The sequence below is a fragment of the Strix uralensis genome, chromosome 1 (genome assembly GCF_047716275.1).
Source record: "Strix uralensis isolate ZFMK-TIS-50842 chromosome 1, bStrUra1, whole genome shotgun sequence".
Lineage (NCBI taxonomy): Eukaryota > Metazoa > Chordata > Aves > Strigiformes > Strigidae > Strix > Strix uralensis.
In genome coordinates, this window is record NC_133972.1 from 35,783,493 (window position 1) to 35,808,984 (window position 25,492).

At 42.6% G+C, this 25,492-nt stretch overlaps 1 protein-coding gene across 1 annotated transcript in view; it reads right to left on the reverse strand.

Moving 5' to 3' along the window:
• Nucleotides 1–21,318: 21,318 nt before the first annotated feature.
• STK31 (serine/threonine kinase 31) overlaps nt 21,319–25,492 on the reverse strand; it is a 42,872-nt gene continuing 38,698 nt past the window's right edge. The window contains exon 24 of the mRNA XM_074870382.1: nt 21,319–21,880. Coding sequence (XP_074726483.1) covers nt 21,695–21,880 — 186 coding nt within the window. The 3' untranslated portion in view covers nt 21,319–21,694. The remainder of the gene's footprint in view (nt 21,881–25,492) is intronic.

Below are 25,492 nucleotides of genomic sequence, written 5' to 3' on the forward strand. Positions count from 1 at the left end.
GAATGTCAGAAGTTGTAAAAAATGTTTTTCCATCTAATCCCAGCTTTTACCAAAGATAATTGAAGCCAGATACAGAACCAGTCACAACTCCTAGTGAGATGAAAACCAGGAATTACGTGCCTGCTGTTTCCACAACTCCTGAATAAGTTTCATTAGGATGCCATGGGATTCCCATTCCATAAGAAGTTATGGCTTTGGTTTTCTTGCTCTTTCCTTTAAGACCAGGGCTCTAGATTCAAGATTTGTCACCCAAGACTTGAGTGCCTTAACTGGAAACTAATGTGTTTCCATTGATTTGGTACAGTAATGAGATATGCCTTCAAAGCAGTCCCTTTGACAAAAGCATTGTTTCTCAACATCTTTCAGAAATGATCATCTACTCTATGAGGTGCAAAGCATCTGGCTTCTAGGTCAGCAGGTTCTGTGGCAATAAACTGACAAAACAAGTCATCTCCAGGGTCAGCAGTGCTGGTGCCTTTCTACACAGGTTAGCTCTGCATGCCTGATGGTGTCATAACTAATGACAATTAGTGAGTTTACAGCAGCCTTCAGCATGTTAGCCTTAAGACAGTTACATGAGTCACAAACAGAAAAACATCAGTACAAACATTTCTGATCTATATTAAAAAAGCACTGCTGTTTAATGGTTTAAGATAATGATATGCACCTTAAGAAGTGATAAAATACTGCATTAAGGGTGTACTGTAAGAAATAGAAAAGATAGTCTGCAAATCTTTGTGCTAAAACATTCAAAAAAAATCAAAGAAAAACCTAACAAAACCATGTCATGCTGGCTCCATAAAAAAAAAAAAAATTAAGTCATACACACCTTTGGAGAGACTTGGTTTATTAGAAATCTTTGTTACAGCCTGAAAAATTTATCTTCACTTCTCTCATAGGCAATAGGAACCAGCATGAAAGCAAACACTGCTCCTGAAGCAAACAGGTGACATGCTGAATTACACTGCAAAACAACAGCCTCCTCCAGCCAGCAGGCAAGGGTACTGTACAGTTACTGATTCAATCACACAGAGATTTTCAGTACCTGTGCAGCAGGCAAGTGACTGCCCGGACTCAGACAGCATCCAGAGACTCCTCTTGGTCTCTAAGTGTTGTTATGCCACAGAAGAAGTTCACACACAAAAACCTTCTGCTCCGATTTTTCTAAACCAGATGAAATAAATGGGTAACAAACAATAAGTGAGGGGAGAAGAAAGACTGAAAACAAGAGGTATGTGATTACAGGGTCTCACTGTGTATAAGGCAGTATCAGGTGCAGACTGGACTTAAAGCACACACATGAAGCCCATTATCTGTAGCTGCTGCTCAGTCTGGCCATTAGCCTAATTTCTCATGGATAACACAGAAAAATATAACTGTAAATCTCTGCACTCAGACTCATTATAAGCACCCAAACCTCCCACTGAAATGTCCACATCAGTGCCTGTACTTGTCAATGTCAATCTTTTTAACTACATCGTTTACTAAACTAAAAATCATTTAACTACACCAACGATTTTCAGACTCCTATTTCCCACCATCAGTTACCAAGATCATACCATGTGCGCACACAAAGTACTTACACATCCACACGGCTCCGCAGGTGCACAGCACTACATTCAAACACCTCGTCCTAGGCATCTCGTGAGGGACCTTCCCTTTACTGGGGCAGGGGGAGAAGGACCTGCCCGTGCCAGCTGAAAGACCATTGCCAGCAAATCGAGGGAGGTGATCCTTCCCATTTACTCAGCACTGGTGGGTCCTCTGGAGCACAAGGTCCAGTTCTGGGCTCCCTGGTACAAAAGGGACATGAACCTCATGGAGCGAATGCAGCAAAGATTCGTGAAGAGCATTTGCCATAGAAGGAGAGACTGAGAGCTCAGCCTGAAGACCAGAAGGCTCAGGGGTGATCTTATCAAAGTGTATAAATATCTGATGACAGGGTGTAAAGAAGATTGAACCAGACTCTTCTCTGCGGTGCCCAATGAAAGGACAGGAAACAAAGGGCTCAAACTGAAATACAGGAAATTCCATTTATACAATAAAAAGAAGCTTTTTCTTATGTTAAGGTGTTCAAAAGCTGAAACAGACTACCTGAAGAGGTCTGCAGTGTCCATCCTTGGAGATAATTGGGCACAGTCCTGAGCAACCTGCTGCAGTTGATCCTGTTTTGGGCAGGAGGTAGGACTGGACAATCTCCAGATGTCCCTTCCAACCTCATCCACTCTGTGATTCTGTGATAGGCTGGTTATATGTGTCTGTTGTTAGCCTAATATTCAAACAAGCAAGCAGCACCTAAGCCAGGGAGAATAAGCACATAAACAGATACACAGACTAAATCAATTTATCACAAACTTTTTTCTTTTTTTTTTATTTTCATAGCATGTGTACATCATATATCTGTCTACCCACACACCTGTGATAGTCATGAGGTCTGTTTTGGCATGCCCTGAGTTGTTCACATCATCTTGGGGAATATTAAATTAAAATGTCAGCTTTCAGATTAGATACATTTGAGTGCCTTTCTGTATCTTTATCAGCAGCAGAGTCAGGAGACAAAGATTTTGGATGCAAACAGGCTTTGCCCTAACATTTACTGACTCCTGGAGAAGAATAACCAAGTTGAGTCACAGCACAAAAAAAAGAAGTGGATGCAAATGCATACACACATAGACACACATGTGTTTTTTAATCATCACCCCGAGGAGGTTGCAATTATTTCACACAGCAACACTTTGAGAAAGTATGAGGATGCAAAACCCTCCCTCCTGCATGAAAACAAAGAACTACAAACAGTTTCCAAAAGGCATTTTACACACTTGTTATAGAAAAAATTTAAAGGTGTCAGCATCTGCAGATATTGAATCACTAACTGTGGCTTGATCTCTGTCAAATGGTACGAATGAACCATGGATCGGGGCGGCAAGCTAAAAGCCCGATGCTGTAATGAGAATGTTCTGCATTCTTTAAGTGACCTGTTAAAGTAAGGTTTGAGTAGATACCCGACCATGAACAGAGAATCCTTCTGTGCCGCTAGCTAGCATATGAAGTGATGCAGCCCTGTAAAGTGGCACTTAAAGGAAAAATACCCAAAGACATGCAGTGGGGGCAAAGGATTCAGTGCAGAGGAAAACAAGATTAAGAAAGACAAGATGCACAAACTGCAGAATAATAATTAGATTGAGATAAATCATTACATTAATGAAAGGGGAACAACTCCTCTTCCACCCTGCTCCTGCACAGGGCAGAACGTTCCTTGGCATAGAAGGAACCGCACAGCTGATGTGAACTGACCCGTTAACTTCATCTAAAGAGGACACCAAACCTTACCTGAAGTATATCCATGCCAATACCACCTCCTTTTGCACCCATAGATGGTCATGGGACACACATCAAATCTAAGTGGCATTAATGAACTAAACCTCATCTGCAGAGAACACTGACACTGATCATTTTCTATGATGATTTTTTGATGATCATTTTCTATGCCAATACAGGAAATCTTTAATGGAAAAAGATAAACCTCAGCATTAAAAAGGTGTCAGTAATATGAAGGAAACTCATTCCAAACAAACTAATTCCCAATGCATTCAGATATTTTGGCATGATACTGCAGTATGAAACTTTGCATCTGACTCTGCAATTCAGAAGAATTTTCTCCTCACCTTCACATTTAAACCAGCCTAGGAAAAGAAGTATTTTAAAACAAAGTAACAACAACAAAGATCCCCACCAAAAAAAACCTCAAACCCACTGTCAAAACATCAGCAACGTTCAACTTTTTACATATTTTAAGCAATTAAAGGTGAGATTTATTTTCTTAACTGTTTCTTTTTTCTCAGGATTATCTGGCATAGGAGGTGTAAACTGTGAGGTGAGATTTCACTCCAGAGCTGGAGAACACCAGAAGGAATATATGGACTACACAAAAACTATTTAACAGAAGACTTGACTTTTTATAATTTTTTAGTTGCAAGAGAACTAAAAACCGTATTTGAAAAGCTGACAGCTTTTCATCAAATCTTTTAATAATAATTTCAGAAGTCAATATTCCTAGATATTTTCTTCTGATCTTTCCTTAGTACCATAAAGTGACGAATATTAAATGTTTCAAAGTAGTTTCAACTAATCAGATGAACAGTGAACTTTAGAAAATAATCTCCAAAACCTGCAAGTATTACCTTGCTTTAAAAAAAAAGTCTGCATTTAAATAGGTCTATCCTAAAGTTTTCCCAACTCTAAATTAAAATGTATAGTAGTGCTTTCAACACTCAAATTGGCATTAAATAGATACATTCCCAGAACAGTAAATAAATAAGCAAAAACATAGAGTTTGGTACACCAGAATACTTTATGGTCTTGTTTTGGCAATAGGAATCTTTTAATATGACCAACAGTAAATATCTTCTGAAGCCACTGTTCAGATCTATGTCTTGCCTCTAGCACAACTCAGATTTTTCACAGATAGTCCTATATCAGTGCTAGTTTAGTAAAAGCTATACTTCTCTCCAACACCTTTAGGGGAAAGCAAAAGGGAAGAACCCTTAAGCATGGCAGAACAGGTAAGAGCTTCCAGAAGACACAGTGTAGAATTACACTGCTGGGGAAATAACAGCTAACTGCTTATCTTGCTAACAACCATCAGCAAACCCCAAAAAGACACAGCACAGATGGGGAGAGCGAAAGGACACAACTGAAGGAGGCAACAGAAGGGCCCCAAGCGCTTCCCCTTCTACCCACTGCACCATTACAAGCTTCTGTTGGACAGAAACCCTGGCACAGCTAACAAACTCTGATAGGGAAATCCCTCCACTTGACTGGCAAACTTTGGAGTCATTTATTATGGTTTTTGAGAGTTCTCCACAAGCAACAGGCTCAATTACACTGCAAGAAAGAGTTTGGTTTCCAGTAACCATTTACTTTGCACTTTGCTACCTAGAGTTAGCACTTCACATTTGGTGATTGTTGCAGTTTAGACATTTACTGCCCTCTGTACTGCAGAAAGGCAGTCCCATAAAAAGCATTAGGTTAGACCTTGGCAACTGCTGCTTGTCAGGGCTATTGCAAGAACACCAACTCTCCAGAATTTCTCCAGACAATGAAGAAAAATTCTTCTTCAGATCCAGGTCCATTATACCTATGTGAAACTCAAAAAAACCCAAAATTGAGTCTACCATAGAGACTCACTACAGCTCTCCTTTGAAGGGGAGTGACCACTGTTGTTCTGTAATAGAAGCCTCAGTAGTGCATATTTGCAAGGACTGCACTCCCGTTTCCTTTAAATTGGTCACTGGTCCGTTTAGTTCCCCTTTCACAAAGAGTAAACTTTCAGAAATCTGCCCCAAATTTAACAATAGCTTCATGTTTCCTTTTCCCTTCAATTTTAGATGCATTTCTTCAAATGCTTGGCTTCTCTCAAAAGATATTTTTTCACATTGGGTAATAACACAGACTTCCTCTCCATGCCTGATGAAGCTGTCCTATTTCAACACATACCATGTGGTAACAGATCAGTAGTCACGTCGCAGGTCAACACATTGATTTAAAAAGCAGGAGAACAGAAGCTAGCTGGACATTAGACCTCCTCGTCACACAGGAGTTGCAAAGCTTTGAGTACACAGCAGGGGAAACAGTGACACTGGTCCAAGTTCACCAAACCACTAAAGACAGCTGTTTCAATTCACCTCCACGCAACAAACCATTTAGACACAGACTTATGCACTTTCTGGATGTAAAATCTTTCTGAAGAGGTGGGAAAACACTGCACATTCAGAAACAGAGAGCTGGGAGGTATGGGAGGGACTAGTCTATACCTTGAGCTCACTGCCTGTGGTGGACTTAGAGCAGTGACACATACTCTAACTAAACTCAGAACGATTTCTAGGGTCACATCAGATGACTGAAAACTCTTCCAAGATAAGCACTACCCTGATAAGCACTACCCAAGATAAGCACGGATGCAGTGAACAGAAGAATGCTCATTGTCAAGACTGTCTCAACAAGTGAACTGTGGGAGAAGGGACACTTTGATTTCTATTTACTCAGTTCAATCAGTGCAAAGAGTGAGGTGGGTTTCTTTACGTTCTGGTTCAGGGTTCTCCCTTGACCTTTAATCTTCAGGCTTCCTGAGAAAGAGGCTAATAGCAACATTTTAGTATGAGCTAATGGTCAAAAACATTCTACAAATTGAATCTCTTCTGGAACATTTGGCATGCCGCTCCCTTTAGAAAACAAGTCTGTTGCATCATACTCACTATTTAATACTACTCCTACCAGGGACAGCTGAACAAAAGCAGGAGGTGTATTTCTCAGAAGTTCACCTCCTTCTGCTGCTTATTCCTCTGTCTGAAAGCAACTGTGACTAGATGACCGTAACTACCTCTGCAGCAGATATGCCAAACAAGCACAGCAGATGGGGAATCAACAGCAGATGATGACCTGTACAGAAAGAGATCTTGTCTTCATCATGAGGTACCATCTGTAAAAAAAGAAGGGGTATAAAACCAGCAGATAGGATTTTAGTAACGTCTCTCAAGGGACAAAGCCCCTTTGAAGCAGATTTTTTGGGAGGCAGGGGTTCCCATGTGAATACTGATGTAAATGCAGTTTCCTGCCCAGCCCAGGGACAATTTACCAGCAGGCAGTGTGTTATCTGGCAATTCTTCCCCCATGGCAGATTAGACATATAGGCAGTATACTCTAAATAGAATGTTTCCCAACAGGATGAGACATCCGTGGGTGTTTTCAGCCTTGCAGTCAAACACAGCTCGCTATCTTACTAATCATATACCCCTAACATCCTGGCCACAAAAGACAGTTACTGCTTGCAGCAATGCATTTGACAACTAGTTAATGACAACAGGCCTTTGTATAAAATAAATTAAAATGCTTTAAAACCGATTTAGAGATGTAATGAACAAGACTTCACAATTGATGAAGCCTTTGCTGAAGTCATCCTTGCAGGCAGAACCTATTACTTTGAGTGCTGCAGGTCTCTGCAAATGTCAGGCTGCCTTTGGTACAGAGCAAGTCATGTGTGCAGCTTCCAATAAAAAGGCCAACCACTTTTTAAGCTTCCTAGGGCTGGAACGGCAGACACATCTTGATTGCATGCAGTTAAGCTAGGTCTCCTTTTCCTACTATCTGCAAAAGAGAGATTCTGACCCAGGTTTCTACCTTTTAATTAATCCAATTCAAAGTACTCCATTGTTTCTTGACGAAACCAGCCTACCTAATAGTGATGGCTTAAGGCAGAGTGATACATTAAAAAAAATTACAAAAGACAGAGCCAAGTAGAATGGAAAAAGAGTTATCCAGCCCATCTTCCACCCCACAGTAGTTACACATACCTATACCATTCTTGCCAGACAGTTGCCTTATCTCACTACAGTACTGGAGGCTTCAAGCCTCCCTAAGCCATACATGCCAGTACTTAATTATACTGAATTTGAATGTTTCTTTCCCTAATGTCTAACCTTAACTTCCTTTGCAGTAAAAATCAACCCACTAACCCCAAAGGGCAGAAGCAGTAATAACTCCATTTTGTTCATCACCTCTTTGAAGGCTTAAACCCCACACTTTCTTTACCTGTAGTGGCCAAAAAAACCAAGTCACAGTGTTCTTGTTTCTTTCTGCAGGGCAGGGGCTGTTTATTTTCTTTAACTCTCTCTTTTCCTTCTTACAATAATACATACTTATACAATAATACATACTTAAACTCTCATTCAAGCTCTTACTTCATAATAAGCAAATCAGCAACTAGACAGTCATCAACCCTCTCTCTCACAAACAGTTCCATACTTTTCCACAGCTCAGTGTTGCAGCTGCCCGTTGTTTTTCCCAGTCACCTTAGCACCACCTGGCAGTTTCTTATCTCTCTTCCAAGGCCTGTTTCTCCTCAAAGTCTTGTGCTTCTCCAGGCCTGCGCAGAGCTGACTTATCTTTCTTCCAAGGCCTCTTTCTCCTCAAAGCCTAGCTGCTTCTCCGGGCCAGCACAGAGCTGACGCTTCTCTAAGCCAGCGCAGGACTGACCAGCACTTCTCCAAGCCTGCGCAAAAGCTCCACTGGCCGATATCCATTTGCCTCTTAATATATTGAATCTCCCACAGCTGCGCAGCGCTGACAGGCCAATGCCAACTTGCCTCTTAATCATTTATCAGGAACACATTGAATCTCCCACAGCTGCGCAGAGCTGACACTCCCACATTTACCCAAGTCTTTTTTCTAGCTCATAGATTCCAGTTTGTAGACCTTTGACTTTCTCATACTCCTCCCTGAACTGTCCCTGGTAAGTTTTTATTCTTCCTTGATACATGATGTCCAAGTCTGGAAAAAGCACCTTGGCCAAGAAAAAGGGTTTCCCCGTTATTTTACTGAAAAGACAGATAGTAGCATTGAGGTCACTGAAGATTTAAGTCTCCAAAAATCCTGTCTTCTCCTACTGATTTAGTCTGAAGTTGCTTGGCATTTAACTTGCTAAAGCTAACTTAACCTGGTTTTGAGGCTACTAGGATAATCAGTGCATGGTCAAAAGACATGATTTTTGCATATCCTTTAGCAGTGATCCCATCCTGCACAGCAACTTATGCAAATGAAAGTGAGTTACCATACTAAGATTTATCAAAACAGCGGAAAAATCAGAGATATTAAACAGTGACTGACAATTCATGGACCATTCCAGATTTAACACAGCTTTTCTAATGGCACAGTTGAACCACTTATTCACAGAGCCCCTCAGAAAAGAGACATGAGTGATGAAATGGAAGTTGGGAAGCAGCAATCCTAAAGGAATCTAAATACAAGCATCAGAAAGAATACAGGTATGCATACATGTACAGGATAGTTTCATCTGTCCCGAACACTGGACAGACATGTGGCAGAAGGGGAGCCTGCAAGCACTGTATAAAACCAAGGTTTGTTCCAGTGAAAAGTGCCACCTCTTAGTGTCACACTATGATTATATCATTATTTTGCCAAGCCTGTGCATAGAGTCAATCCCCCAGCACTTTAAGCTTATATGACATTTACCTTGGCATAAGCTTGGAAGCTTAACAAGAACTGAGGATACTGATTTTATAATGAACAACCATGGGTACAAAGATGCTGGGCATATATTTATATGCCCATAACTTGTTTCTCCTCACCACACTGGTTCCTGAAAAAGCAATGAACATTGCTAGAGCAAATTCATTGTCTTGAATAATGCAAGTTCTGATTTAGTAATGTATCTCTACCTGCCTATATATATATAAAGACTGATCCTTTCTGTAGAGCTTTTCAAATTTCAAAATGAAGCTCGGAGGTGGCAGATACTGTTGTTGGCATGACACCTAAAAAGAGGGGACGTTCCAAAACAAATCACACCACTTCAAGATTTTAAACTGAAAATGAACCCACAGAGAGTAATCAAAAGATTACATTGTCTCTAATAAAATTAGAGACATCAACCATTCAGGGGCCTGACAGTACTTCTGCGGTATCACTGACTTAACATTAAGCAAATCCTGATCGCTTCCTGCTTAAGTCAGCCCAGGATCACTCTGTAAGTATCATCTGTGCACTGATCTATGGTGGTAGGTCACCTTCAGCAAATGAACAAATGCATTTCAAAACAATTTGAACAAAGTATAAATTTTAGGTTGAGGAAGCGGTCATTTGATAATCCGAATGGCTTAATCAGTAAGTGCTCCAGTGAAGCACAGGAAGTTATTTCACAGATTTAAGAGGTCAGAGGGACAGATTTACTATGTATACATAGGAACCATCAAACCTGCATTCTCTCCCACGACTAGGGTGAGACAAGACAATTCTGCCACCTTACCGTTGAGCTATTTATCTGATGACACACTAAAAAAAGAAACGAATAGACCTATGAATCATAAAATGATACTAACTGCAGCAGATGATAAAACTCATGACTCAGGCTACTAAGATTACCATGTTCCAAATTATACTACTTGCATTTCTTTTATTTATTCCTTTACAACTAGTATAATTTGTAGTTACCATCAATAAATGACAGTCATAAATGGAACTTCTAAAAGATAAAAAATGAATCGTGATGTTGAGCCAAAAAGCAAATAAAAATGTCAAAAGATTAACTTTATAAATGCCCTGAGGAATAGTATTAAGATATTAACACAACATGCTGGTCTGTCAGTATGCTCTGACTAGAAAGTGTTCTACATTTTCAATAAAAAACGTTCAGCAGTTTGGCCCATCTAACAGCACTAACAGGTTGTTTCCTGTCACTGTGTTCTTGCAAAGGATTAACACTGTAACTTCTTGTAGAGTTAGGACCAGCAGAAAATAATACTGTCACCTATCCTTTGAAATAGCATATGGGTGGTATGTATAGACACTTGTACTCTTCTGATCTACTGCTTAGAACAAGTTTCAGTGCACGTTTCTTAAGCTTCCTATCAAAACCTGGGGTTTTTTTAGAGAGACTTTCACAGAAACAGAAATACCCAGGAAGGAAAAAGCGGTGTTCAAAAAACAAGTCATTGGTATCCAGTATCTCCCTGAGTTCCCCTCACCATTTTCTGTCTCAAGCAGCGGGAGCACATGACTGTAAGAGCAAGATTTTTGATCCTATCTTTAAAGATTAGCTGCTTCCCTAGTAAAACAGTGGGGCAAGATGCAGTACACATTCAGACAAGGCTGGAAGCCTATTATTAAGCCAGAAGAAAAAAAGGTTGCTCTGTGACAAATCGCTACAGCATACCCAAATGATCAGTCTCTCAGTTTATGCACATTAGCAATCATGTTACTCGCAAATGGCACCATGAAGTAACAGTGTCTCCAACACCAGTACCAAACCATGCTCACCCTCTACAACAGTGATGTTTGTAAAGACAATGTAAGGAATTAAGTACTGAAATACAAAGCCTGTCTAGTCATAGTGACTGAACTGTGAGTCCCTGAGAGCAAAAGATGTCCCAGCAATTTAACAACTTTGTAGGCACATCACTGAAATACAACAAAGTCAAGCTCTGGTTAACAAAATATTTCAAAAGAGTATTAGGAAAAGGCCATTAATGTAAACATACTGTTGTCCAAAAACAACTTTAAGATGTTTCTTTCTTTCATGTGATGTGTTGGAAACTGCAGCCCTAGCTGTGCCTGTAAGTCATACGCACATTTTCTCCTGCTCCTTGAGCATCCTACATGACCAGGTACATGGAGTACTAGTGGATGAAAAACTGGACATGAGCCAGCAATGTGCACTTGCAGAGCAGAAAGCCAACTGTATCCTGGGCTGCATCAAAAGAAGTGTGCCCAGCAGGTCGAGGGAGGGGATTCTCCCCCTCTACTCTGCTCTCATAAGACCCCACCTGGAGTCCTGTGTCCAGTTCTGGACTCCTCAGTATAGCAAATACATGGACCTGTTGGAGCGGGTCCAGAGAAGAGCCATGAAGATGATCAGGGGGCTGGAGCACCTCGCTTACGAGGACAGGCTGAGAGAGTTGGGGTTGTTCAGCCTGGAGAAGAGAAGGCTCCAGGGAGACCTTATAGCGGCCTTCCAGTACTTAAAAGGGGCTACAGGAAAGATGGGAAGGGACTCTTTATCAGGGAGGGTAGTGATAGGACGAGGGGTAATGGTTTTAAACAGAAAGAGGGCAGATTTAGATTAGGTATAAGGAAGAAATTCTTTCCTGTGAGAGTGGTGAGACGCATTGGAACAGGTTGCCCAGAGAAGCTGTGGCTGCCCCCTCCCTGGCAGTGTTCAAGGCCAGGTTGGACGGGGCTTTGAGCAACCTGGTCTAGTGGAAGGTGTCCCTGCCCATGGCAGGGGGGCTGGAACTGGATGATCTTTAAGGCCCCTTCCAATCCAAACCATTCTATGATTCTGTGATAACTTGTAGCATCTGGATCTGTTTCCAAATTCAATATGCAAGTACAAGAATTGATCATTTCACCAAATAAATTACACAAAGGTGCAGAGAAAAGAGGTAGGCACAGTAGCTGATTCTTGGGCCAATGGAGAAGTTAAAAACAGACAAACTAAAGGTTCCAACTAGGTTTGAAGGAAAGAAGAAAACAACTCTACAGAGGAAAGGTGACAGCTGGAAGAACAAATGAACAACAGCTTCATCTCTTGCTGGGAAGGATAAAAGTTAGAGGCAGATTGATGAGTTTACAAGAACTGCACACCTGCATCATGAACAGTGGCAACAACCAGCCTTCAGGAAGAGGTTGGCATTGCTTTTGTGGAATCATCATTTTGACAGTTAAATAGGAGAAGGAAGAAAAATTGCTGTGGAACAGATCTGCATTCCCCAACAGCAGACTTCAACTTTAAACAAAGTCCTACGAGGGGAAAAAAAAAATACTTTTTTCAAATAAAACTACTTCCAATTCCAGCAGCCTCCACCTGCATCTCCTGATATCAATGTCAGCAGGCTTTTATTTTGGAGTATTTATCCAGCTTTCATCACAGTAGCTGGACCAAAGCATCTTCAATCTATTTGCTCCAAACAAATTCTCCTGGTTTCTCTCCTGAGGGAGACTGAATCAATTCTGTAAACTGAAAGTGAGGTACCTGTACATGAAGAAATCCTCTGAGTCTTGCTGACTATACACAGTTATGTTGTATGTGACTTTCACACTGCATAAGGCTTCTTGCATGTTTGTTCAGGTTTTCATGTGGTGGGACTTGCATGGCTTGCAATTTACCACAGTTCATGCAAACTTAGCATAAAAATTTGAAGTGTGATAATTACCACTTAAAATCCTTCTACTGAACCTCAAGACACTCGAAAGACTGTCTAGTGGGTACATAACTCTTACATTCTCCTGCAAGACTTGCCCCTGTGTCTACTCTTCTCCTGCCTTGACAGGGCAAGGAGGGGGAGCAGCCAATAACTTAACCCACCACAGGGTACCTAAGGCAACACTATTAAGAACGTGCACTTCACACATTTTTCAGGCTCCAGTAACACCACAACAGACCATCTCTGAGAGCAACAGAGAAGCCTTATTACTAACTAGAATGAGGACAGGGAACAGAAGAAAAGTTCTCAAGAAGCTGGTTAGAAAGAGAAGCTGCAGCAATGCATGGAGGACTTGGTAAGTGATGGAGAGGACATTATATTTCCATCGAAACCAACTACATGCAACCGTGTACTGATTGAAAGGCTGTAACATGCATTTTAACAGCACAGGCATCCTAGGCCACACCTGGGAGAACAGAAAATTCAAGACACACCTGGTAAGGACAAAACCTGCTGTGGAATCATCTAAATGAATAGTATCTTGCATCTCTAAGCCCCAAGGAACACATGCACCATCTTCTTCCACTTCAAACAAGGACTCTTCTTCCAAAGCTGTCAAGTCTGGCAATATCCAGTACACTGATGCCAGGCGGTACAGCTCTTGGCTCTGCTGAACCACCAGGCCATACTGTTGAAAAGCCAGATGGTTGCTAAATTGACGGATTAAACTCATAATACCATAGTCAGGATCCCAAAAACTTGTGGTCCACACTGGGACTGCTGAGATGAGACAGAACAGATCCAGTTTGCTTGACCATGCTACCAGTGGTAAAGATTGCAGGAAAGTTGAATAGCTGGAAGTTCCCAAGTGAAGAAATGCACATCAAGGAGTTCTGGCAAGCTCTCCCAGCTCTGCTGTACAGCAAGTGGAAGCGGGTCCCAGCCACAGGCCTCAGGCAGCTAACCCACTACTGACAATGCAGCAGGGTAACAAATACAAACCAACACCACACCTTCACACAGCAGGGCAAATCTTGTTTCTCCCCACCTATTGGTAACATACCTTGCAGCTATAACACACAGATGTCAGACAAAATGGATAATAAAACATGTTTTTAAAAAAATCCAATTCATATGGTTTTAACTTACGAAGATGCTTCTATGTGGTGCGATCTTGATGTTTTTCAGCCCCTGAATCGAAAGCTGACAAAACCCAATTCCAACACCTGAGCCCATGTGCCCCCACCACAGTGCAGGTTGGCACTAACAGAACAGAATTCCATATCGTAACAGCAGATCCGTCCACAATTCTAAAGGACAGGCCAAATTGACAATTGTTTTCAGTCTATCTAGCCTCAGTGTTCCTGCAGTGAAAAACGCATGTTTTCAGACTGCTGCAGGAGCTGCAAGTGAAGTGTGGCATGGAGCATAAACTACACAGGCAGAAGTGTTAAATACTAATGGAGTGAGCAGCAAACTATGTGGAAAGATGTAGTAATGTTACTATGGAAGTTAGGGTGGGTGTGAAGATTAAGAGGCAGTGAACAGAACAGCAAGTCTCCAGAAGTGACTGGAGGCCCAGCATTCAAAAAGGAGTAGTTCCCACAGCTCCACCCAAACCATGGAGATAAGAAATGCTGATGTTCTCCCAATCTGCTGAAAGTACTCCTCTTCCCAAATAAAACCAGCCCTATCCCAGGCGTGCAGGCTAGGTTAGGTAGAGGAAGTGGCTGTTTTCAGGTGCCCGAATAAAGCATTTACTCTTACATGACTTTCCAGATCCACAGCCTAGAAGGTGACTGTAGTAGCTGACTTGGGTACGATGTTCTGAGCAAAAGCCAAGACTGATACCAACACAAGACTGGCAGACACCAAGGTGAGGAGAGCAGAGAACACACTAATGTGAGCAACTAACAAAAGGTAACAGTCCTCACAAAAGGAAGCTGTCAGCACCAAGACCCAAAACTGCAGGCTTACTGTTAGAGGCCATAAGAAGACCGAATGTCTTGGGCCCGTGACAGAAACTGAACTCCTTACTTCCCAGCAAAGCAATACTCAAGCCCATGAAGGTTCCCCCTGACCTGCTCTGTGGAAGGACACTGCTCAAAACTGCATAACGTTGCTACCAAGAGTGAGCTAAGTTTCATCTGGGCTTCTTAGAAGAAACAGCAAGTGAGTAAGGAGGCAGACCGTTCCTACGGGATCATTTCAACCTCCCTTCCTTATCCTCTGAGCACCCATCTTCTAGACAGAAGAGGTGCAGTTGAAAAAGGCGCGTCTCAAACGAAAGAGCACGTAGTCCGTTACCATGGTCTAGTATTCAGCTTTAGCAGGATAGCCAAGCAACACAACTCTGAACCAACCTAATTTGTTAAGGCCTCCGGCAAGTAAGAAATGAAGAGGAAACCACAGCTACAAAATTACCTTAGAAAAGGTTGAAGTAGAAACAAACACAACTGGTGACCCTAAGACTGTAATCAAAGCAATCAACAGGCTGTCTCGTACCCTTGACACTCATATATACCAAAAGGTTTCAGAAGTTTTATTGCAGAAAATCCATCTGAGGTGGTAGGTTCCATATGTAAAAAAAAAATCATATTACTTACAGCTGGTTAAGAGATTTTGAAGAGACTGCAGTGTTTTAAATCAAGCATACATAGAGACTTCTGGTTTCAGAAAACCAAGGAAGTTAGCAATTTGGGGATTTAAGAAGTACACGTTAGGTTGCATGGACTCTGAAGCAGAAGAACTGGGCAAAAATTTATTCTAATATACATGACACAGCACAACACAAACCATCAGGTTACTCTTCTAACCTCTATTTTCAGTGTTTAACATTAAAATTAAAGTTAGCCTTTTATTAACAGTGAAAGGCTGCAATCAATATTTGGAAAGCATGCCACAAAATTGTTAAACTATTTTCACTGACAAAAAACAAGGCATTCTTCTTCTGTGATTTCTATAATGAAAATATTTATCACACTGACCAAGAATTCTACATCAAAAAATATTTTTAACAAAGGTTTTGCTATCATTGGTTACATACACATTAGAGAAATTTAAAAAATCATTATCATTTAATGAAAAAAAGAACAAAGCATCTTACATGTTATTTAAAAAAAAAAAAAAAAAAAGACTACTTGGTTTAAGGATGGAAAACCAAGTAATCAGAGGTGGACCTGCCAAGGTGGTGTCTTCATCCCCGGTGGACTGTATTATTGTACCCAGGGGCTCCCCAATTCCCCTGGTGCTGCTTCTTGCCCATTCCATACTACATTTCTGCATTCTTCATCCAACAGCACGCAGCTTCAATAATTCCTCTACAAAATACTAGTCTGCCAACAGCGCTGTCCAAGAGCAACACCCAGAGGCTAAATATACTGCTACAGCAACTCTGCACATTTTGACCTGTTTCTTTCTAAGAAAGGAAAACCTTCATGAAGATAAGCAACAGTTTCCTGTAAAAATAAAGAGCTAACAAAACTCTTTCAATGGTAACAATACGGTCACTCGCCGAGGAGACCAGCTCCAGTGTAGGTAAGTCCGTACTGGGGGGGAATCGCGGCAAAAGGGACCTGCAAGGAGCTTTTTGGAGGGGGCTTTTGAATCTTTTGTAGCCAAGGCGGCGGCTAGCCGGCTCTGAGGAGGCTGGGAGGCCGCTGGGCGGGCAGCTGAGGCGGCGGGGCGGAGGGCGGAGCCAAGGGCCGGCGGCGCCTGTTCTGAACGAGCTGTAACCGCCCCGGCGGTCACTGCCGAGGAGACCAGCTCACACCCGCCCTCGGTAACGAGCGGGGTGGGCCCTGCCGGGTTAGTGTGGGCGGAACCAGCACCACCCACCGCTGATCAGGTGATAAGAACCCTGTGGGAGCTCAGGGTGATCAGACAGCACTTGACTGTGAGTGCCCCGAGGCAGCTTGTAGGGCAGGGCTGAGCCTCTGCCACTGGACAGAGTACGTTCGATCCCTGTAAGCCATTGACGAGTGCCGGAGAGAGGGGAGGGAAGGAACGGCACTGCAGGGACGTGAGAGCACAGCGTGGGGGGAACAGCACCCAGGGGTTGGTTCCCTCCCGGCCAGAGAGAAGAGCATGGTCACAACATGGCCGAGAGGCAGAGTGATGAGGAATGTGGGAACCCAGACAGAGGTCCTGCACGAACAGGCAGCTGTGCAGGTCTCTGCCTGCCGAGAGTGCCTGAGCCCGGCACTTGAACCGGAGGGAGTCAGAGACACTGTTTGTGTGCAGTGTGATCAAGTAAACGATCTGCTCAGGCAGGGGTTGAACTGAGGGAGGAGGTAGGAAGGTTGAGAATGATCAAATAGTGTGAAAATGAGATTGACTGATGGAGCCACACTCTGAGACAAAGGCAGCAGGTAGAGGCTCCACAAGAAATACATGACTTCTCTCACCAGGCAGAAGGAGGGCTTGTGGGGGACAGGGGGGAATGGACTCAGGTCCTTCCTCGGAAAGGCAAGCGAAAACCTTCTTGGCCCCACTCACCTTCCCAGTTGTCATTAGGTATGAGGCTTTGGAACTAGACAGCCAGCCAAATGAAGATGGTAAACGAAGACACATCTGGTCAGTCATCCATAGCTTGTCCCTCAGCCCCACAACTTGTGACTTCTTCAAGTAAGAAGGAAAGGAGGGTTAATTGTAGTGGGTGACTCTGTTCTGAGGGGTACGGAGGGGCCCATATGACCTATACTATAGAGAGATCTGCTGCCTCCCTGGGGCTCGGGTTAGAGATATTAAAAGGAAGGTCACTGCTCTGGTGCGGCCCTCTGATCACTACCCCTTGTTGGTTATCCAGGCAGGTAACGATGAGGTGGTAGAGAGAAGTCTTAAGTCACTCAAAAAGGACTTCAAGGCACTGGGGTGCCTAACTGAAGGCTTGGGAGCTCAGGTTGTGTTTTCATCAATCCCTCAAGTGGAAGGGAAAACCACTAAAGGAGGGTGGAAAACACATCTGATTAACATGTGGCTCAGAGACTGGCGCCGCCGTCGGAATTTTGGGTTCTTTGATCATGGTGAGGCTTATAAGGCACCTGGTCTGCTGGTGACAAATGAGACAGGTGGGATGCAGCTGTCCCAGAGGGGGAAAAGGATTCTGGGGCAGGAGTTAGCAGGGCTTATTGACAGGGCTTTAAACTAGATATGAGGGGGGATAGGGAGATGACTGGGCCTGTTAGGAACAAGCTCAAGGGAAGCATGCCAAAGCTTGAAGGATGGTGGACTGGTGAGGGCTCTCCCTCTGCCACTTCATTTGAGAGAAGGGAAAGATGTTTAGGGACTGTGGAAGCACCTGAGAAAGGTCTGATAGGAAATGGGGCCCGCACTCACAAAAAGGTGTTGGATTCATTAGCTCATCTCAAGTGCATCTACACCAATGCACGCAGTACAAGCAACAAACAGGGGGAGCTTGAAGCCATGATGCAACATGAGAACTATGACATAGTAGCTATCACAGAAATGTGGTGGGACGCCTCACGACTGGAGTGCTGCAATTGATGGCTACAAGCTCTTCAGGAGGGATAGACAGGGAAGGAGAGGCGGTGGAGTGGCCCTGTATGTTACAGAATGCTATGACAGCTCAGAAATCAAGTATAGTGATAACAGGGTTGAGAGTGTTTGGATTAGGTTAAGGGCCAATAAAGCAGCTCTTGACGTGGGAGTCTGCTATAGACCCCCCTAACCAAAGCAGTGAGGTGGATGAAGCTTTCTATAAACAGTTAGGGGAAATCTCATGGTCACTTGCCATTGTTCTTGTGGGAGACTTTAACCTCTTGGGTATCTGCTGAGAATACAACACAGCAGAGAGAGAACAATCCAGGAGGTTCCTGGAATGTGTGGAGGATAACTTGCTCACACAGCTGGTGAGTGAGCCAACCAGGGAAGGTGCCCTCCTGGACCTGCTTCTTGTGAACAGGGAAGAGCTTGTGGGGGAAGTAAAGGTTGGAGGTCATCTGAGGGTGCAGTGATCATGAGATGATTTTTTGATCCTTGGAGTAACAAAGAGAGGGGTTAGTAAAACTGCCACCTTAGACCTCCGGAGGGCAAACTTTGACCTGTTCAAAAGACTGATTGACAAAATCCCTTGGGAGGCTGCCTTGAAGGATATGGGAGTCCAGGAAGGCTGAACATACTTCAAGAGCAAAGTCTTAAAGGCACAGGAGCAGGCTGTTCCCATTGCCAAAAAACAAGCAGGTGGGGAAGAAGACCGGCCTGGCTAAACAGGGACCTTTGGCTGGATCTCAAGAGCAAAAGGAGAATCTATTGCCTTTGGAAGAGGGGCCAGGTCTCTCATGAAGACTATAAAGATGTAGTGAAGCTATGCAGGGAGAAGATTAGGAGAGCCAAAGCACAGCTAGAGCTCAACTTGGCTATAGCTGTTAAGGATAATAAAAATGTTTCTATAAATTCGTTAACAGCAAAAGGAGGATTAGGGAAAATCTCCCTCCTTTACTGGATGCAGAGGGAAACATGATAACTAAGGATGAGGGAAAGGCTGAGGTGCTCAACGCCTACTTTGCCTCAGTCTTTAGCAGTGGAACGGGCTGTTCCCTGGACACCCAGCCTCATGAGCTGGGAGATGCGGAGGGGAAGCAGAATGAGGTCAGCACAGTTGAAGAGGAGGTGGTCAGAGACCTGCTACACCACTTGGATGCACACAAGTCTGTGGGACTAGATGGGTTACACCCAAGGGTGTTGAAAGAGTTGGCAGATGTGCTCGCCAAGCTGCTTTCCATGATTTACCTGAAATCATGGCTAACTGGGGAGGTCCCATTGGACTGGAGGGTGGCAAATGTGACACCCATCTACAAGAAAAGCATAAAGGAGGATCCAGGAAACTACAGACCTGTCAGTCTGACCTCAGTGCCAGGGAAGGTCATGGAGCAGGTCATCTCGAGTGCCATTAAAAGGCATATAATGGACAACCAGGGGATCAGGCCCAGTCAGCAGGGGTTTATGAAAGGCAGGTCCTGCCTGACAAACCTGATCTCCTTCTATGACACGGCAACCTGCTTATTGGATGAGGGAAAGGCTGTGGATGTTGTTTACCTTGACTTTAGTAAAGCCTTTGACACCGTTTCCCACAGCATTCTCCTGGCAAAACTGGCTGCTCGGGATGGGCACACGCTTTGCTGGGTAAAAAACTGGCTGGATGGCCGGGCCCAAAGAGTTGTGATGAACGGAGGTAAATCCAGTTGGCGGCCGGTCACAAGTGGTGTTCCCCAGGGCTCGGTTTTGGGGCCACTCCTGTTTAACATCTTTATTGATGATCTAGACGAGGGGATCGAGCGCACCCTCAGTAAGTTTGCAGACGACACCAAGTTGGGTGGGAGTGTTGATCTGCTCGAGGGTAGGGAGGCTCTGCAGAGAGATCTGGACAGGCTGGAGCGATGGGCTAAGGCCAACTGTATGAGCTTCAATAAGGCCAAATGCCGGGTGCTGCACTTGGGCCACAACAACCCCCAGCAGCGCTACAGGCTTGGGGAGGAGTGGCTGGAGAGCTGCCAGTCAGAGAGGGACCTGGGGGTGTTGATTTGACAGCCAGCTGAACATGAGCCAGCAGTGTGCCCAGGTGGCCAAGAAGGCCAATAGCATCCTGGCTTGTATCAGAAATAGCGTGGCCAGCAGGGACAGGGAAGTGATCTCACCCCTGTACTCGGCACTGGTGAGGCCATGCCTCGATTACTGTGTTCAGTTTTGGGCCCCTCACTACAAAAAGGACATTGAATTACTCGAGCGTGTCCAAAGAAGGGCAACGAAGCTGGTGAAGGGTCTGGAGCACATGTCGCACGAGGAGCGGCTGAGGGAACTGGGGGTGTTTAGTCTGGAGAAGAGGAGGCTGAGGGGAGACCTCATCACCCTCTACAACTACCTGAATGGAGGTTGTAGAGAGCTGGGGATGAGTCTCTTTAACCAAGTAACAAGTGATAGGACAAGAGGTAATGGCCTCAAGTTGCGCCAGGGAAGGTTTAGACTGGATATTAGGAAGGATTTCTTTACAGAACGGGTTGTTAGGCATTGGAAGGGGCTGCCCAGGGAGGTGGTGGAGTCCCCATCCCTGGAGGTGTTTAAGAGTCAGGTTGACATAGCGCTGAGGGATATGGTGTAGTTGGGAACTGTCAATGTTGGGTTAATGGTTGGACTAGATGATCTTCAAGGTCTTTTCCAACCTAGACAATTCTGTGATTCTATGAAAGTGTTTCAGGCAAACACGCTCATGAAAATCACACCTTTATAGCTATTGTGAACAATGTTTAAGAACAGATGATATGTATACACACTTATGTAAAGCAAATAAGCATTTTTACAAATGTGTGTATATAGTATTTTGGTTGGCAGCAGCACTGCAAAGGAGCAACTAGAAGGATGTCTGCTCTCTATAAAGCCAACTGCATTTTTCAAATGCAGAAAGACAGAGGAAAGGCAGGCTGCCCACCCTTTCTTTTACCAGTTGTCAAAGCAGTACTATTTTTTTTTCCTTAACTCTTGAAGGCAGTTACTGTAGGAACATCTTGACTATGCAATAACAAAAATACTCCAGCAAAAAGGTAATACCCTAGAGCATCTTTAAGAGAACATATCTGGAATTACAGCGTGAAGGGTAGAAAACTGGATACAAAAACAAGTCACTAAAGGTATGAACCTTTATGAATCTCTAGCATCTAACAAGACTTATCTGTAAATTTAAAGCCTATATGTCAGCCTTTCTCTTTGTCTGTTAAACTAAGAACACAATCAGTAACACATCACTTATACCCCTGAACACTTATTTAGAATAGAATGTATTTAAAAGAAAATGCAGTGAGCATTGTGTCATCACAAAAGATGACTGCACCTCCCAAACCTTTTCTATTTTGAGACTTCAGATTTCAGGACAATGATTTCAAAACCAAATGAAAAATAGAAGATCATCAAACAACTGATGAAAAAGTTTCACATCTGTTGAGTAGGGTTTGCTGCATTCTCCTCAGTTAATCACTTTTTTCCCCATCTGTCTTCTCAGAATCATGTTCTTCACATGGCTCAGGTTCTTCACCTGGTTGTGGTGAAACTGGAATTGTATCAACCTCAAGGAAGCAATCATCCCTCAGCACCTGCTCAGCCGTCAGTCTGTTACAGCAGAACAAATTCAGGAGAAGAGATTTAACTTTATCATCCTACAAACAGAGGGAGAAAGATTTCATCGGTAAGTAATCAAAGCTCAATTACAAATAACAACTAAGCATTTGATGAACACATCTTGTAAGTGCTTAGGGCCCAAAGCCCTCACAAAAGGTTGTACCATAGCATTCCCAACAGTCAGCAACAGTTGACACTTTGCTCATTAACAACAAAATAAAGGCAAGTGCTCAGCACCAGGTCTGTCAAGCTGGCGCCAGCAGACTTCACAGAAGAGCATGAGTTGTTATATTTTAAAATACCAATTCACTGAACTACCATAAGTTATAGAAATACTGAAGCTGTTCTGTTCCTTCTCAGTAGAAAGACCAGGTGCCATTCACCTTCTACAACTTCATCTTTTAAGTTCTATCATATTGCTTTATCTCTCTACAAGAGCACATGAAAAGAAAACAAACTAAAGTAATGGGCCCTAAATCAACAGCAGCTATTTTGCTATTAACCCGTCACTTATGCTTAGGCTCTTTGGATTTATCAGAAGGGATTACATACCTAAATACTTAGCACATTAACAGTGCTAGACTCCATACACAAAACATAAAACCACAGCTGCTACACTTATGCATAAACATCACCTGTTGAGGGAGGAAGAGCACACAGTGGATTTGGACAAGGGGACTGCAAGAAAGACAATCTCAAAGACTGATCTCAAGATGCAGATTACCAAAACTCAACGGGACCAAAATCCTTCCATAAGGAGTCTGGCTTGTTCACAGTCTCCCGACACAGCAACACGTCTGACCAGGGTCAATAAAACAGCAAAGCACAAGATATCTCTACACCTCTCACCTATCCCCATTTCACCTAGACTGAAGAATCACTGTGATGCAAAGAAATGCACATAAGTAGTCAAAAACTGGAAGACAGAAACAAGCAGACAATTTCCAAGTCTTCCACTAATTATCAGAGTGACTCTGGAGAATTAGCCACTCCCCAATCTGAAAGCTAGGTGAAAAGATGAGATCTGAAAACTGTTGCTCTTACAGGCATAAGAGATTGTTAAATGTTTATAAAACATTTAAAATGCTTAAAGGAAAATCTCTAGTTAAGAAGATCCAAACATGTGCAATGAAATACAGGAGTGAAACATGACTACACACTTCCTCTGCAAAAAGTGAAGAAAGTCTGAGCATTTAAAGAGCTTGATAAGCTTTGTACTTGTGTATTTGCATTTCATGATATTATCAAATGTCTGTCATCAACAAATATCCCCTTCTCACCAGCTTTTTGCACTAAAGAAACTGAAAATTGATTTCACAAGGAATACTGCTGTAGGACAACATTTCATCGTGTCTACTCCATTCCACTGTGCTTGCTCTTATTTTTATTTTTTAAAAAAAGTAAATATGTAAAACTGGATGCTGAAACACACTGAAGCCTGGCATGGCAAAATGAATGGCTACAAGAGCTTGTCTCTAAACTTTGCTTTTCCTCAACAGATACCCAACATTAATATCCCCATTTTAAAGCTTAACGTTATTTTTCTGTGGCAATTTTACATTTGCCGAAGACAACAAAAATTTTACTAGTTGCAAGTATGCAATTCCTTTGGGCATGAGACTGAGATGGAAGGGAAATTACCAGCCAGTCAAGAGCCTGCAGATGGGCATGGAGATTAATTCTGAGTAAGCTGATTATAGATAAAGCACTTAAAAGCAAAATAGATTTTCCTCAAGAACTGGGACAAGGATTAACAGCCAGAGGTCTAAAAGATTCCCCAAGAAACAGCTGAAAGAAATTTTTTTAATATTACATTTCTTAGTAAAACCCTCATGTGTGTTCCTGTGCACTGCAGGCAGCACAGATTGCTTTCCAGAAGATTTTGGTGGCTGGTGCATGTGCACGCACATGCATCCAGAATGAATCTTTGAAAACTGCCAAGAATGATATATTGATTAGCATTGTGTCACCTGACAAGGTCAAAAATCAAATGCTGGTTCTTTTCATCAGGGAAAAATTATTAAATTTTTGCTCTTATTAAAAGCTGTAAAATTAATGAATCCCTGCTAGGAACAATAATGGCTAAATTCATTAATTGTCCTTGAAATAAAGGCAGCTGTTTGCACTTCAAAAGATATCTGCCACAGAAGAACACAAAAGTACAATACCCTGAAACTGGCCATTTAAACTTTGACTTGCATACATCAGACCTTATTTGTAAAGCATTATCACAGCAGAAATTTTATGTAAAACAGAAGTGAACCAACTCTAATTTTTAATGCCCCAAGAAATCTTTTCTAATTCCTTGAACAATTAAGTTTCCCTTATGCATGAGAGAAAACTTGGGTTTTTCAGTATCTCAAGATTATTATGCATAATCTTGAATGACGCACTGGGCCGACTCTTCTGTACAAGTTTTGTGGAACACATTTAAAACCCCCCAGTTAGCCCTAATGGTGAATCATGAAGTACTGGATCTTCTTTCCTATAATGCTGTTTGTTTCATGAGATTCATTTAATTTTTAGTAAGAAGCCAAGCAGCTATAATGATGAGAAGAAACACTATTTACAGGATCACCTCCCTGCTCAAATGCTGCATGTTTTATTTTTTTTTTATTTTCCATGGTAGGGTCACACGGGAAATAATTTTGCAGAGGGATTTGGTAGACAGTCCTGTGCTTTATCACTAATGCTTTCATCACTGGACAACACTGCTGAAATACAGTTATTAAAAGACATACTGTAGAGGATAAGTCGTCTAATAAAACAAGATTATTTACAGTGCTGTGTCATGCAGTGACCCACAAGCTACCCTGGCTGGACACCAGAACCACTACAGCTGTGTTAGTCTAGTACTGTATCAAGAGTTTCTTAACCTAAGCACAGTAAACAGGATACACTAAGCTCATAATAAATATAACTCTAGTAATTTAGCCCCATGCTTTAACAGTTATTTCTGCTAAGCAGGCAAATCATTAATACACACGTATAACCAATAAAGAGGGATTTATTCTTCAGGTTTCTTTTTCCCTTGACAAAACAAACCAAATTCATCTGACCAACAGTAACTCCACTGCTTTGTTTTCTACTTTTCTATTTAATGTATTTTTCTACTTTTTTGGAAAGTACAGGAATTAACCTCTAACTCTTCCATATATTCCTTTGAAAATTCTACCCATAACCTAAGACTGCTTAAAAGTTAAAGAGAGTCACCTGCTTGCAGTTTTTTTAATAACAGTATAGGGCTTGACTTAAGGAGTTTCATGGCCTTCTCAAATCTAGATAAAGCAGTAAGCTCTCACTTAAAGTAAGATCAACAGAATAAACCTGATATGAGAAGTAGTCCATACAGATTAAAAAATACAAGGGCAATCCACTCAAGGGAGATGGGAGGGACACAGGACAAGAATAGAGCAGTCAGCAGTAACTAGACAGGCAGAAGTACAGCAAAAAGTATGAAGTAGAAAGTAGCCTGGGAAATCTAAGGATTTGAAAAAGGTCCATAAACCGCCCAGTGAATTTCTTTAAACTATATATGGTGGCATGTCTTATTCCAACTTTTGTAAGGAGAAAAAGGAATCACCTGTAGCAAAGTTAGAAGAGGTTGAAAGCAGGCACAAAGAAAGGACTTAACTCCTGGCCAAAAGGCT